Source organism: Gambusia affinis, linkage group LG18 (assembly GCF_019740435.1).
Source record: "Gambusia affinis linkage group LG18, SWU_Gaff_1.0, whole genome shotgun sequence".
In the NCBI taxonomy this organism is placed as follows: domain Eukaryota; kingdom Metazoa; phylum Chordata; class Actinopteri; order Cyprinodontiformes; family Poeciliidae; genus Gambusia; species Gambusia affinis.
In genome coordinates this window covers 9,114,526-9,130,360 of record NC_057885.1, presented here as the reverse complement: position 1 = coordinate 9,130,360, position 15,835 = coordinate 9,114,526, and the positions used below count along the sequence as shown (strand labels likewise).

Sequence of the window (15,835 nt, the reverse complement as noted above, 5' to 3'; positions counted from 1 at the left end):
CTTGTGTAATGCGATATCTTTGTATGCTTTTATTACAATCCTGTGAATAAAAATATGTTACAAATATCAGATTTGCCTCCTTTTGCTTTTGCAAAAAGCTGTCATTTACGTATATTTTCTGTTAAATCTGTGAAATGCAATAGAAACAAATCCTACACATTGTTTGTCATACTGAAGGAAGTGTTTCAGCTTTAAGATGCTGCTGATCTGATTCTGTTAATATTTTTAAACTGCTGCCTTTCTCTTCTTCCATTATTTATTAATGTAGCCACTGATGACAATAACTATTCTTAAGACAGCCTAGGGTCACTAAAGGGTAAATATGTCCGTGTAGTGTTGGGTTTTCGGCAAACAGACAATTACTAACACTTGGAATGGGAAGATGGACATTTTTGTAATCAGCATTGTAAGGAACATTTATTTTAAAATAACTTAAATGAATAAAATCTGTCAGAACATGTGGAGTATATTTAACTTTCAACAATATCTTTCTATTACAGATAAAGGAACTATTACTGATCAGAACGTTTGTGGTGATGGGGCAGTAAATATGTTGTAATTTCTATTTCCCACCTCTTGGTGGCAGCAAAGAATATTTTGAATCACAAAGGCGTTATCAGTTTAAATTTCTGGAAACTACCAGTTTGAGTTAAATCAAGAACTTTTAAATTGTAGCCTTCCTGTTCTTGCAATTATTTGTAAATGTGACCACTGATGAAAGAAAACATTAATAAAAAGAAAGCTTAAGCTATCCTAAAGTCTCTTTAGGTTGAATATGCCATTATGGTGTTGTTTTTTTTTTTTTAGCAAACAGACAATCAGAAAGGGAAGATGAAACTGTTTACCCAGCCTAGTAATTGTTCAGGAAGATGAACGGCTTTCAGTGGGAGCATCAAGCCAGGGCCACACCATGAAGAAAGCTGAGTCAATTGTTGATATAGATTGCATGTGAGGAAGATGATCAGTGGTTCTTACTGCTCTGGATGGTGAAGCTGATCAGCTGGTGATTGTGTATTCTGTGTTGTTTCCAGGGTTGAATGATGGTGGAGAGTGGACGGCAGGTGAACCACGACAGACGAAACGCAGTGGTGTGAAAAAGTGTTTGATCCCTTCCTCGTTTACTATTATTTTGCAAGTTTCTCTGATTTAACTGTTTGATAACAACAAGCAGATAAGGGAAAAGAAAAAAAACACATTTGTGGTTTATCACACTTTAGTTGATTTTGTTTAGATACACCCAGACCTGAAAACTGCCTGTTCTCAATCAGAATGTCACATGAAGGACAGTATAATGTAATATTGACTCTTTTGAAATTTACGTCATGTGATAATGTTATTCACCTCTCCAAAACATAACTGGAGTGTTATTTTGATTCTTTCACGCATGTTTGAGAAATCCTTTAATCTTCCATAGCAACCATTCAGCTGTGCAAAAGGGTCTGGGTGGAGCTAGCGCCACCTTGAGGATGAAGCTCCTCCTCAGAGCTGCAGTGTCCAAGTTTCAGAGCTTCCCTCTCCCTTCATTACTCCATTCAGCTCTTTCACACTAGCCAGCAGCAATTAGCAAACATCCAGTATAGATGTGCTTCTGCATTATGCAAGCTACTTCTCAGTGCAACGCTGGTAAAAACTTTAAAAGGTTAATAGAGGAGCGATGTAATGACGACTTCCTGAAGACAAAGTTTCAGAAAGAGCAGGAATTTTTAAAGCCCCAATTTCAAGGCAATAAATTATGAAGTCAAATTTCTTTTAAGGCAACTTATCCTTTTCTGTTGTGAAACCCTAAAGCTAAAAAACTTCCAACTCATACTTCTCATAGAGCTACACACATAAAATATAGATAAAAATGTCTCACAATAAAAACAGTCACACTTTCCACTATATTAAGAGTTTAGCTTTTTAGTGAAGATCTCGCTTCACAAAAGAACATTGCATAATTTTCAGATTATGCACCAATCTGAAAATGTTGCATAAATTCATTCTTGTTACTTTGAAAAAGGAAATATAACAAGTGAGTTTGTTACAAAGCTGTATTTAAGCAGCCAGCAGGAAAAAACAAAATATAAAGTCACTAACTACTTTAGAAATGTCAATTTATTTTATGAAAAGCAGTTCAACCTATTATCCTCTGTGTGGAGCTGTGCTACTGAAGAGTATGTGGGACATGAACTTTCAATAATTTGTTCATGTGCTCTTTTACACACGTTGGGCATCAATAGCAAAATTACAAGATTTTGATTCTGAAATTTAGATGAACTGTTAAAATCATGTTTTACTACTCAAAGCTTTTCTACACGGTCCTCTTTGGTGCCATCTTGTGGTCAACAGTATGAACTGCAGTTTGGATTTACAACCTAAAACAAACTACTTCATTCTAACTGTCCACTATAGAAGGTTCTATATGCAGCCTCTGCTTTATTATCATGTGATACTTTTGCCTTATAGTGGGAATTTTTTACATCTTTTTTTGTATTTTTTAGGAGACCAATATGCAATATTACACACACAAAATATGTGGTCCATTGAAAATGCTACTGATGATGAATAATCTTTCCTAGGCTCAACGTGGGTCATTGTGCCGTCTACATTTCCCTGTAACTCTTTAACGTTTGTGATTATAATTGATAAAATGAGCACTAAAACACACTATGAGCACTATGGTGATCGGAACATAAAGTCTGAACATAAAGTCAATATATTTTATAAAATGTTCATTTACCTTTAGCTGACACATTAAGAGCTGCATGCTATTTTGTTTAATTTATATTATGAGTGACACAAATTAGCATGCTCTTTTTTTCTTGACCCAGGATAACACCTAAAGACATTCAAATACCCAATTCCTCCCATAATCCTTTGCACCTCATGTCTTAAAGCTCCAATGGCGTTTTAACACATAGTTTTACATGTTAACCATCTTTTATTCACAGATCTTGTTCCAGGAAACATGCACAACTGATTATCTGATATGATCACCATTTTAACACCTCATGTTCACTTCCCTCCCAACACATGCAAACACACACACACAAAATGTGTTTAGAAAGTTGCTGCTAAGCTCCCACTGTGATGCTCTGTGAGATGCATGTTCCACTATCGTTCTTATAATTGTTGCTGGGCAGCAAAAGGGCCCTGAGTTTAAGTCTTACTCAAGAGTGTTTCTGTATGATGTACAGATGCACAACTTCCTCAAATACACAAAAACATGCATGGTTATCTGTACAGCAATCTCTTCAGTTAACTGTTGTTCTTTGCACATTGAGCAAATGTTATGTATAATAATGAGGCTGTTCTGTTCTGGTGGTGGTGACCTGCAGCCTGTAACAGGTAAGTGGGTAAAACCAGACAGGATGGTGGTCAGCAGATGAAGGTCAGTCTGTGGCTGAAAGTCAAAGTTACTGTTTAATATTTCTCTCTCTCTCTCTGTGTAAAGTTCACACATCAAAACAGCAAAATGTTTAAAAAGGAGAATCAGCAAACTATTATATATTATTTTGTATAACTGGATATTTTTTTGCAAGTCCACACAGAATGTTGTGCAAAAAGTTAAAATATCTCTGCAATAGACAGGAAGTACAAATCATCATCAGTATCAGTGGCTACTTGGTTGTGAAATTAGTGTGAAAGGAAGGAAACAGAGAGAGGGGATTGTAAGAAGAAGACGCATGAAACTTATTAGACTTAACTTCGTGTTTTAAACTATCACAATTCAAACCAAGCAGAAGCCTTTCAGTTGAGCTGTGCAGCCGTTCTGGATGCCAGGATGAAACCCGCTCTGCTCTGCATGCTGGGCTTTTTCAGTAAGTACATCACTGACTTTCTGCTCAGAGTTTAAGGAAAATATTTCTTCATGATAACATGTGGCCGTGTATCTCTGTTAAGATCTGATAGTGTTGAAAAGAAAACTGTTACGGCTCGGCTTGCATGGCTGCAACAAAAAATAGGGAGGACACGGCAACCAGAAACACTTTTAGCCCTTCAGAGGCATTTATTTAAAAAAAACGATTGTCTAGGGGATAAATAGGCAGAAGCCCAAGACTTGATAAACCAGCGCTCCCTCAGCCTGGTCCTTCCCCAGTCATCGACCCGGTTGGCTCTCACTGGTCTCAGCTCCCACAACGTGTCAAGCGATCTGCCGGCGCCTCCTCTGAGTCAGGATCTCGGCTGGGCCTGCAGTCGGCTCCTTATTTACAATCCAGGTGGCCACATAATCAGAAGCGCCTCCCATAATCAAGAACCTTAATTGACAAACAATTTACGGGCCACATAGCACACACAGGACCACACAGCAGGGGCCGTCATAGAACACTCGAGTCTTTTTCCTCTTTTTGTAATCAGCATTGCAATTCAAGCAGCTTTTGTCTCGGTTTTGACAAACATTGGACATAATGTGATATTTATGTCTTTGTTTTTTATTTTTAAACAGTCATTTTTATCTTAATCTTTATCTAAAGTCAATTAAATAACATTGTGATTTTTATTCTTAACCAGCTGGATAATGTCTAACAAACCTTGATCTTTATTGCAGTGCTCAGTTCTCTGCTTCATGGACGTGTTGATGGTAAGTAAGTTGTTTTGGAGTTAATTTAAAGGAAGAAATATGTTGTGTTTCCAATGCATTTACCTTTGTTTTGTGCAGAAATTGAGCTGAATAAAAAAAAACTAATTTTAGAATCTATGTTTACACGGAAGAACTTTCAACATTCAAATACCCAATTCATCCCATAATCCTTTGCACCTCAGGTCTTAAAGCTCCAATGGCGTTTTAACACATAGTTTTACATGTTAACCATCTTTTATTCACAGATCTTGTTCCAGGAAACATGCACAACTGATTATCTGATATGATCACCATTTTAACACTTCATGTTCACTTCCCTCCCAACACATGCAAACACACACACACAAAATGTGTTTAGAAAGTTGCTGCTAAGCTCCCACTGTGATGCTCTGTGAGATGCATGTTCCACTATCGTTCTTATAATTGTTGCTGGGCAGCAAAAGGGCCCTGAGTTTAAGTCTTACACAAGAGTGTTTCTGTATGATGTACAGATGCACAACTCCCTCAAAAACCCAAAAACATGCATGGTTATCTGTACAGCAATCTCTTCAATTAGCTGCTGTTCTTTGCACATTGAGCAAATGTTATGTATAATAATGAGGCTGTTCTGTTCTGGTGGTGGTGACCTGCAGCCTGTAACAGGTAAGTGGGTAAAACCAGACAGGATGGTGGTCAGCAGATGAAGGTCAGTCTGTGACTGAAAGTCAAAGTTACTGTTTTAATATTTCTCTCTCTCTCTGTGTAAAGTTCACACATCAAAACAGGAGAATGTTTAAAAATGAAAATCAGCAAACTGTTTTTTGCAAACTATTGTATAGCAGCTCTGTATAGCAACATGCATTCAAGTTTAGTGTTTTATGTTTATGTGGATGTTACTGTGCGAGCCAGCAAAAAAAACATTGTGCATAAGGTTAAAATATCTCTGCATTGGACGGGAAACACAAACCATCATCAAGTGCTGCAGTATCAGTGGCTACTATGGAGTGAAGTTAGTGTGAAAGGGAAGGAAACAGAGAGGGGATTGTAAGAAGAAGACGCACGAAACTTATTGATGTCATATTTATTTTAGACTTAACTTCTCATTTTATAAGAACACAATTCAAATCAAGCAGAAGCCTTTCAGTTGAGCTGTGCAGCCATTCTGGACACCAGGATGAAACCCGCTCTGCTCTGCATGCTGGGCTTTTTCTGTAAGTACATCACTGACTTTCTGCTCAGAGTTTAAGGAAAATATTTCTTCATGATAACGTGGCCGTGTATCTCTGTTAAGATCTGACAGTGTTGAAAAGAGAACACTTGAGTCTTTTTCCTCATTTTGTAATCAGCATTGCAATTCAAGCAGCTTTTGTCTCAGTTTTGACAAACTTTTGACATAATGTGATATTTATGTCTTTGTTTATTATTTTTAAAGTCATTTTTATCTTAATCTTTATCTAAAGTCAATAAAATAACATTGTGATTTTTATTCTTAACCAGCTGGATAATGTCTAACAAACCTTGATTTTTATTGCAGTGCTCAGTTTTCTGCTTCATGGACGTGCTGATGGTAAATAAGTTGTTTCGGAGTTAATTTAAAGGAAGAAATATGGTGTTTTTCCAATGCATTTACCTTTGTTTTGTACAGAAATTGAGCCTAATGGTGCAGTATAGGAACAAACGATGTAGTAATCGGCATTTAGTATCACAATTCTTGTTTTTAGAGCAGATGGTCCCTATTTGAACCATTCAAGTTCTCATGAATTACTGGAATATATTATATTGACATGTTATAATACACAATATTTGAGTGGAAGCTGAACAAAAAAGAAATCTAATTTTGAAATCTATAGTTGAGCAGAACAACTTGTTCCTCTTTGTGTCTATTTGCTGATTCTCAAGACTGACCTGGAGAGTCAATTTATAATTTCAGACAAAACAAAGTAGATTTATCAGAGAAGTACAAAAGGCTGTAAAAGTCCTGTTGGTTTCCACTAAGTTATGATTTTAGCATCTTTGTTAGGAAATGAAATATTGTTTTAAATCTGAACAAAAGATTTACCCTCATAGACAGACATTTTACTCTGGACTGTTGTGGTAAACTGCTAACCAGAAATTTATTTCTTTAGCTCCCAATAAACCCACTTTGATTCTGCAACCCAACTGGTCTCAGATCTACAGCGGAGAGAAAGTCACTCTGAGATGTGAGATCCAGGATGATGGAGGAACTGAGTGGACATATGAATGGAGACCAACCAATAAAAACTCTCCATCATCCAGTGAATACATGATCATCTCAGCTACTAAGTCTCACAGTGGAGAATACAGCTGTAGAGGAAAAAGTGAAGAAGGGTTTTCTTTGACACCATGGAGTAATATTGTTAAAATAACTGTATGTAAGTTGATTATTTATTACTGACAAGTGATCTTTTTGAATGACAGTATGTTCCACTTGGTATATATATATATATATATTATTATTTTTTTTTTTTTTTCAGTCAAACCTGTCTAGTTATTTCAGTGGGCTGATAGTTTTTCATGTTTATTTCTTATTAAATATTACAAGCAGCTGAAGATTATTGTTAGATTTATATCAGCTTTAGGCCAAAATTTCTTTATATTTTATTACAATAGATTAAAATTTTCTGAACATTTTTGAATATAATTTTTATATATTAAAGAAGCCAAAGTCCAAAGAAAATGCTGAAAGAATTTCAGAAAGTTCTTAGAGACATCGATCAAAGTCATCTTAGAGTTTATTGATACAATGAATAATGATTCAATAGATTATATTGATCAGTGTTTCTAGTCCCTGATTTATGTGATAAGAGAAAAATGAAAGTGTTGAATGAAATAAAGTTCACATTTTAAGAATGCAATAGTGTAAAAATATAATGTTACTGAAAGAGGAAGTAAAATATCAAAGTTAAGGTTAAACCAGAGGGAGCATCTTTTATTATTATTACTGATTATTACTTCAATTTCTATTTATAACTATATTAACTCTTTAAGGGAAATAAAACAAAGAGAAAAGAGAGGTTGTGGATAAAAGTTTGACCCAGTTTCAAATCTCTCTCCAGTGTTTCCCCCTCAGCCTGTCCTCTCTGTGTCTCCATCATGGCCGAATCCTGGAGCCTCAGTGACTCTGAGCTGTGAGGGTTTGGAGCTTCAATCAGCAGGATGGAGGTTCTTCTGGTATAAAACTGTTCCTGATTTGTCCAGGCAAATCTATCAACTATCCTACAGATCTGAGCTGCTTCCTGGCAGCACCAATGGTACTGAGCAGAACTCCTTCATCATTAATGGATCGAGTCTCACAGCAGGATTTGTGTGCAGAGCAGGAAGAGGAGAACCAAAGTTTTACACTCATTACAGTGAAATAAAGTTTATCTGGTCTGCAGGTCAGTTTGTTTATTTGCTCTCAATATAACTAAGTTTTAGAGGTTTGAAACTTGATCCAACATTTATTTTTATTTTAAATGTTATTAATAAAAATATATTTTCAACATAGTAAACTAATGAATCATCCATATTATTGGATAACAAACATGACTTATCCTTTATTCTTACTGTAACATTTGTTCTTGTTTCATGTGCAACATGACAGAAATATGAGGTCAAAAGTCATTTTGTGAAGATTTTTAACAAATCAACACAAATGATTACAGAAAACTAAAGAAGTCATCAGGCAGTCAGAGGTTGGAAATAAAATCAGCCATCAGGTTTAGAGATTGATTAAAACATTGATCATTGGAGGCTGTTAAACATTCACAGATAAAATACAACTTGTTTTTTTAAAAGATTAAATAATTATTTCCTCTATGGTAGTTTATTTATTCAACTTGCTGAAATGTTTGCTGTAATCTTTTTTACTATAGAAACAAACCATTTGTAATGAAACATTTTAAAGTTGTTTCTGTTCTCAGATGAAATCCTGTCTTGTTTTCAGATCCTCGTCCAGCAGCTTCTCTCTCAGTGAATCCTGACAGAGTTCAACACTTCAGATCTGAATCTGTGACTCTGAGCTGTGAGGGAAACTCTGATGAGTGGAGAGTGATGAGGTTTACAGAAAAAGACAGACTGTCATCCTGCTCCAGCTGGGGGACAATGAATGGATCTACATGCACTTTTAAACCATTTCTGTTGAATAGTGGAGTGTTCTGGTGTGAGTCAAAATCTGGAGAGTTTAGCAACGTTGTCAACATCACTGAACAGAGTAAGATTTGGTTTATTATGGGTTTTTTTTCTTTGACTTTTCTTTGCATTTAAAGATCATCAATATATCTGCTTTTGGAAAACATATGTTTAGTCCAAGGTTAAATTACGGGAAAAAAAAAAAAAAAGAATTATGGCAAAAGAAATTTCGGCTAGATTTATTTCTGTCTTCTATTCCATTATAACTACACTGAAAAAAATTTTTTAGGGGGTTATCACATTAACAAAAGAAAATCATGTACTTTTAACTAAATAATTTCATGTTTCAAACGAAAACGTGATACAATCATGTTGGATAAACAAGAAATTTAACAACTTCACGTGTATGAAATTTAATCATGTTGAAATAACATGATTCATTATAGTCAGCCTGATCCTGTGCTGAAGACAACGAGTGAGATCACGGGATATCACGGGAAATCTCTGGATGTCACACAAGACCGCGCGAGACAATCGTTTTTTTAACTTGAACTTGAATATGTTATTCAAGTTGAGTTAACGTGATTCATTATAGTCAGATAGATCTCCCTCCGAAGAAGGTCTAGCAAGATCAGGGGATCATGCGAGATTATGGAAGATCACGCCACATAACTGTTTTGCGCCTGGGAAAACTCCAAAGCGGTTTTAGTTACACATTAAACTATAGATACTTGTTTTTCTCTGCAGAGCACTACTGGCATTTAAGAACTGCACTGTAACAGTTACAGTGCAGTAACTTACTGCCTCTTTCAGTAACATTATATTTTTAAGAACTGCACTGTAATAGTGCAGTTCTTACACACACACACACACACACATACATTATACGTGTGTATAAAGTGCGTGTGTTTAAAAGTAAACATTCAGATTACAATATTAATTTGTTATTCTTGATGTAAATTGTTTCCAATCAATTGTTCTGCTGCTCATAAAAAGCTAAAATCTTCTCTTTTAGGAAAAAATATTAACATCAGATTATATTTTGGCATATAACGCATTCAGATTATTTTAGATTTTAGATTTATTGCCTCTTGGTCAGATTTTTAGAAAATTCAACATTTTGTTTTATTGCTTTGCGAATGACGTCCAGATTTATTTGCCCCTAAAATTAGTAAAAGGTAAAAATGAATCTCTATTGGTTTTAATAGATTGTTTAGCTGAAGTTGATCATGGATGGATCTAAATTTTCTTCTCCTCAATCATAGCAAAACTCAAATCCTATTATTTGGTCAAAACCTTCACACTAAAAATCCAGATTTGATTCTTGGTTCTTCAGCTCCGTTTTGTTGGACTTCATCCAGGAATCTTGGTTTTATCTTTGATAGATGTTTAAAATTTGACAAGTTAGTTCAGTTGTTAAATCAAGTTTTTATCACTGATGGATTTTATCAAAAGTTAAAATTTTTGCTTTAAGGATTTTGAAGCAATTATCCATCCCTTCATTACATCTGGATTGGATTATTGTCATTCTTTCTATAAAGGCCTGGATAAATCCCTGATCCAGCATCTTCAACTGATCCAGAACGCAGCAGCTCGTCTTCTTACAGGAACCAGGAAGTCTGACCATATAAGGCCCTTAATGGCCTCCTTACACTGACTGCCTGTTTTGTATTGAATGGATTTTAAGATTCTTTTAACAATTTATAAAGTTTTAAATGGATCAGCCCCTCCTTGTCTTCAGGATCTTTTGAAGTTTCATTCTGTGTCCAGAACATTAAGATCCAATAATCAGCTGCTATGTTCCTCGGACTCGACTTTAGAGAAAAACAGATCAGGTTTTCTCTGTTGCTGCTCCTGTTCTCTGGAATAATCTACCTTTCTAGATTAGATCTGCCCACAGCCTGGATTATTTTAAATCACTTCTTAAAACTCAGTTTTGTTCTTTGGCATTTAATTGAGGCCTGATATTGTAGCTCTTCTGTTTTTGCCTACTGTTATTACTGTTATTATTTTTACATTATATATTATTTTCTTGTATTGTTTCTCTTTTTCTTTTCATTAACTTATTTTATTGTGTTTTTGTGCAGCACTTGTTTTAAATCTGTTTTTAAAGTGATATATAAATAAATGTGGCATTGACAATAGACATTTTTATTCAAGAAAACTTTTAGTTAGACTTGAGCATTTATCATAAGCAAATATTCTCTGATTGTTTTACAGATGATGATGATGATGGTATTATCCTGGTGAGCCCTGTTCATTCTGTGACTGAAGGAGATCCTGTTACTCTGAGCTGCAGAGATATAAAACAAAAACTTCTCTCCAATGTGTTTTTCTATCACAATGATAAACTCATCAATAATGACAGCAGAGAGGAGCTGAAGATCTCTGCAGTGTCCAAGTCAGATGAAGGTTTCTACAAATGTCAACATTCAGGAAAAGAGTCACCAAGCAGCTGGATGTCTGTTAGAGGTGAGGAGGATTAAAGTATTAGGTGCATTTTGTACGTTAAATACAAAATGTATTTTAAATGTGTTAAATATTAAGCTTCAACAAGTTAAATATTAAAAATATTTAACCTTAATTCAGGAACAAGGTGATCACTGAAAATGATTATGCGGATGTGCTGAAGATTTTATCTATCTAGAAGTAATTACTAATCAGGAGGATGATATCATAAAATCTTAATTGGTGTTTAATGTTTAATATTTTCAGTAACTGTATCCAGTCCTGTCGGCTCTTCATTTCCTGTGATGTTGATCGTTGGACCAGTTGTTGGAGTCGTTCTCATTATTCTCGTTATTGTCCTGCTCTTGTTGTGGCGCTGCAGACGGTAGTCCTACCTCCACAAATCAGTTTTTTCTTTATAATCATTCATCAAATAATTACTTCCATTAATGCATTTATGTCTCTATTATTTTCAGACTGAATCAACCAGAGAGCATCAATCCAGCCTCAGGTACAAATCATGAAGTGACTCAGAATGACGATTCTGTTTACAGCTCTCCACTTCATGGTTCGTCTCACATTAAATATCTTTATGATTAATTGGGATGTTTAATTAACTTATAGATTATTTTATTTTTTCTAATGAATCCGTTTTTATGACCAAAGACAATAAATAAAAACAGGGTAAAAAAAATATTCCTACATTAATGTTGTTTGGATGTAAAATAAATCTTGTTAGAAGAAATTCTTCTATAATTATTACTCTTCGGCCGTCTAATTGAAATATACATTTCAAAGATAATTAGGAAATTTCAAACTGGTAACAAAAATCAACATATTGTCAGGAAAGATCAAAGTAATGAAACACAGCTTAAAACATAAATGTTGAGCATCTTTGTGTAAAAATTATAATTTTATTGAGTTTTGCTCATTTGAACTTTAACCTCGTTTTATTGTCTTTAGGTGATTCTTCCCTCTATGAGACAATCCACCTCAGCGGAGCCTCTGGAAACGGTAAACTATGTTTTTTGTTTCTGGCTGATTTAAAGAGACTGATGGCATATTTTAAAAGAAGATAAATCCAAACATGTTAAATACACGGAGAATTTAAATAGAATTTCCAAAAGAGTTACTCCAACATATAAAATAGAAAAACTAAGAATATTGTATGAATTTTTAACATTATTTTTCTTTTTTTTGTGATTCCCCATGGATTCATCTGACAGTCACAGCAGAGACGACTCATCAACCAACAGAAGAGTCTGACTATGCTAACATTAACCCAGGTAACTAGAGCTCAACATGAGGTTCAGATAATAACTCTAGACAAAAAGTTTGGACTAAAAATAGTAACCAGAACAAAGAAAAGGGTTATAAAAGGTAGTTTGATTCTACATTCAATTTAATATTTAATAATTCAAGATATTCATTTTAGATTAATTTAATGATGATTTTAGTCAGTTTATTGCCCTGATATGCTATTTTACAGGAGATTTAAAGTAAATCACTGAAATCAGAAATGATTTTATCTTTGAACATGTTCAACTCTGAGGCTTTTATATAATTTTTGATGCTGATTAATATGTGACTCAAATTATTTCTCAATTGACAGGAAAGAGCAATGTGATGTTTCGTTTTCCAGCAGGGCTGGCCCAAGACAAAGGCAAAGCAAACTGAGTTTCTGCTTTGGACCTGGAGCTGCTAGAGGGCCCTCTAAGTGGAAGTGATTTTTTATTTTGTTAATGATTTCTATGTGATTACATTAACAAAAATACACAAGTTTATTATAAAGTTGTGACTTTTGATATATACAATAACATATTTGACAACAACAACAACAACCATAATCATAATAATCTACAAAGAATAATAATAAATTGCTCTTGGGTGCCTCCTACTGGCCACGGTGGGTCACGCTTCACCAGTAATATGAGCTGCCGTGTAACGTGCATTGAAGATAAACAATGGCGCAGAAAGGACTTAGCTTTCAGGGACAAAGAAAAGAAAGAGGAAGAATAGAAAAAAGCCGAGATAGAGGTATGTTTTTATGTTATTGGTAATGTAATGTTTATCAAAAATATTGGTGGAGCTACTAATGGAAAATTAGCTTAAAGCGACGTCGAATGTTCCAGTTCAACAGCCAAACATTTATGCTAGCATCTTCGTATTTGTGTGAAACTGAGCTTTAACTTTAAATGAATTTATTGTCGTTGCTGGCCTTATATATTTCTGAGTTGTTGTATTTTTTTGGCTTATAAACATGTGTTTAACATTTGATAACAATTATTAAAGCTTCTCAATGTTTGACTTTGTCTAGCAAAATGCTTTTACATCAGACTAAATGGCTTCTGCATCGATCTATTAATGAGCTAATCTTTGCTGTAGTTGGTGATATATTGCTTGCTGCTGCGCATGATATTTTATGTGGCTAAGACACACATTATTTTTACATCAACTTCTTAAGTATGTGAAAGTTCTCCAGGAGCTGTTAAAATTATTTGAAGGCACAGAATCAACCCAGTACCGATCCACATTCTCAGGTGAGAAAGACTCACCTCGTAAAATTTAATATTTAGCTTTTGGAATTATTAGTATTTTATGAATATCTGTGTTCCATCTTAAGTCCAGTGCATACTATCATTTTTGTTGCTTTTACTATAACTAGCATATAGGATACAATTTAAATTGCACAGTCAGAGATTTAATAAATTTATAGCAGGTGAGCAAATTATCTAATCGTCTGACTATTGATTGGATCAATCCACATCAGCAGAAACAAAGCAGGACTCCAAAACCAAATTTTGCTTACGGCCCCATTGAGGTTTGGGGCAGCCCTGTTCTCCAGGAAACTGCATCAGATAAAAGCTGTTATCTTGTGTAATCCCATATCTTTGTATGCTTTTATTACAATCCTGTGAATAAAACTATATTACAAATATCAGATTTGCCTCCTTTTGCTTTTGTAAAAAGCTGTCATTTACGTATATTTTCTGTTAAATCTGTGAAATGCAATAGAAACAAATCCTACACATTGTTTGTCATGCTGAATGGAAGTGTTTCAGCTTTAAGATGCTGCTGATCTGATTCTGTTAATATTTTTAAACTGCTGCCTTTCTCTTCTTCCATTATTTATTAATGTAGCCACCGGTGACAAAAACTATTCTTAAGACAGCCTAGGGTCACTTTAGGGTAAATAGTGTGTAGTGTTGGGTTTTCGGCAAACCGACAATTACTAACACTTGGAATGGGAAGATGGACATTTTTGTAATCGGCATTGTAAGAAACATTTATTTTAAAATAACGTAAATGAATAAAATCTGTCAGAACATGTGGAGTATGTCTGACTACAAGTTTGCAAGAACCACATCAAAAACTCATTTAACTTCCAACAATATCTTTCTATTACAGATAAAGGAACTATTACTGATCAGAACGTTTGTGGTGATGGGGCAGTAAATATGTTGTAATTTCTATTTCCCACCTCTTGGTGGCAGCAAAGAATATTTTGAATCACAAAGGCGTTATCAGTTCAAATTTCTGGAAACTACTAGTTTGAGTTAAATCAAGAACTTTTAAATTGTAGCCTTCCTGTTCTTTCAATTATTTATAAATGTGACCACTGATGAAAGAAAACATTAATAAAAAGAAAACTTAAGCTATCCTAAAGTTTCTTCAGGTTGAATATGCCATTATGGTGTTGTTGTTTTTTTTTTAGCAAACAGACAATCAGAAAGGGAAGATGAAACTGTTTACCCAGCCTAGTAATTGTTCAGGAAAATGAACGGCCGTCAGTGGGAGCATCAAGCCAGGGCCACACCATGAAGAAAGCTGAGTCAATTGTTGATATAGATTGCATGTGAGGAAGATGATCAGTGTTTCTTACGGCTCTGGATGGTGAAGCTGATCAGCTGGTGATTGTGTATTCTGTGTTGTTTCCAGGATTGAATGATGGTGGAGAGTGGACGGCAGGTGAACCACGACAGACGAAACGCAGTGGTGTGAAAAAGTGTTTGATCCCTTCCTCGTTTACTATTATTTTGCACGTTTCTCTGATTTAACTGTTTGATAACAACAAGCAGATAAGGGAAAAGAAAAAAAAACACAATTGTGGTTTATCACACCTTAGTTGATTTTGTTTAGATACACCCAGACCTGAAAACTGCCTGTTCTCAATCAGAATGTCACATGAAGGACAGTATAATGTAATATTGACTCTTTTGAAATTTACGTCATGTGATAATGTTATTCACCTCTCCAAAACATAACTGGAGTGTTATTTTGATTCTTTCACGCATGTTTGAGAAATCCTTTAATCTTCCATGGCAACCATTCAGCTGTGCAAAAGGGTCTGGGTGGAGCTAGCGCCACCTTTAGGATGAAGCTCCTCCTCTTAGCTGCAGTGTCCAAGTTTCAGAGCTTCCCTCTCCCTTCATTACTCCATTCAGCTCTTTCACACTAGCCAGCAGCAATTAGCAAACATCCAGTATAGATGTGCTGCTGCATTATGCAAGCTACTTCTCAGTGCAACGCTGGTAAAAACTTTAAAAGGTTAATAGAGGAGCGATGTAATGACGACTTCCTGAAGACAAAGTTTCAGAAAGAGCAGGAGTTTTTAAAGCCCCAATTTCAAGGCAATAAATTATGAAGTCAAATTTCTTTTAAGTCAACTTATCCTTTTCTGTTGTGAAACCCTAAAGCTAAACAACTTCCAACTCA

At 35.0% G+C, this 15,835-nt stretch overlaps 1 protein-coding gene across 1 annotated transcript in view; it reads left to right on the top strand.

Moving 5' to 3' along the window:
- LOC122820673 overlaps positions 1–15,835 on the top strand; it is a 64,804-nt gene that overhangs the window by 24,224 nt on the left and 24,745 nt on the right. Inside the window, exons 19-33 of the mRNA XM_044098243.1 lie at positions 1,032–1,088; positions 4,529–4,561; positions 5,653–5,751; positions 6,075–6,107; positions 6,667–6,933; positions 7,618–7,938; positions 8,487–8,753; positions 10,892–11,143; positions 11,387–11,504; positions 11,596–11,687; positions 12,083–12,133; positions 12,346–12,405; positions 12,732–12,787; positions 13,093–13,156; positions 15,059–15,115. Coding sequence (XP_043954178.1) covers positions 1,032–1,088; positions 4,529–4,561; positions 5,653–5,751; positions 6,075–6,107; positions 6,667–6,933; positions 7,618–7,938; positions 8,487–8,753; positions 10,892–11,143; positions 11,387–11,504; positions 11,596–11,687; positions 12,083–12,133; positions 12,346–12,405; positions 12,732–12,787; positions 13,093–13,156; positions 15,059–15,115 — 1,827 coding nt within the window. The remainder of the gene's footprint in view (positions 1–1,031; positions 1,089–4,528; positions 4,562–5,652; positions 5,752–6,074; positions 6,108–6,666; positions 6,934–7,617; positions 7,939–8,486; positions 8,754–10,891; positions 11,144–11,386; positions 11,505–11,595; positions 11,688–12,082; positions 12,134–12,345; positions 12,406–12,731; positions 12,788–13,092; positions 13,157–15,058; positions 15,116–15,835) is intronic.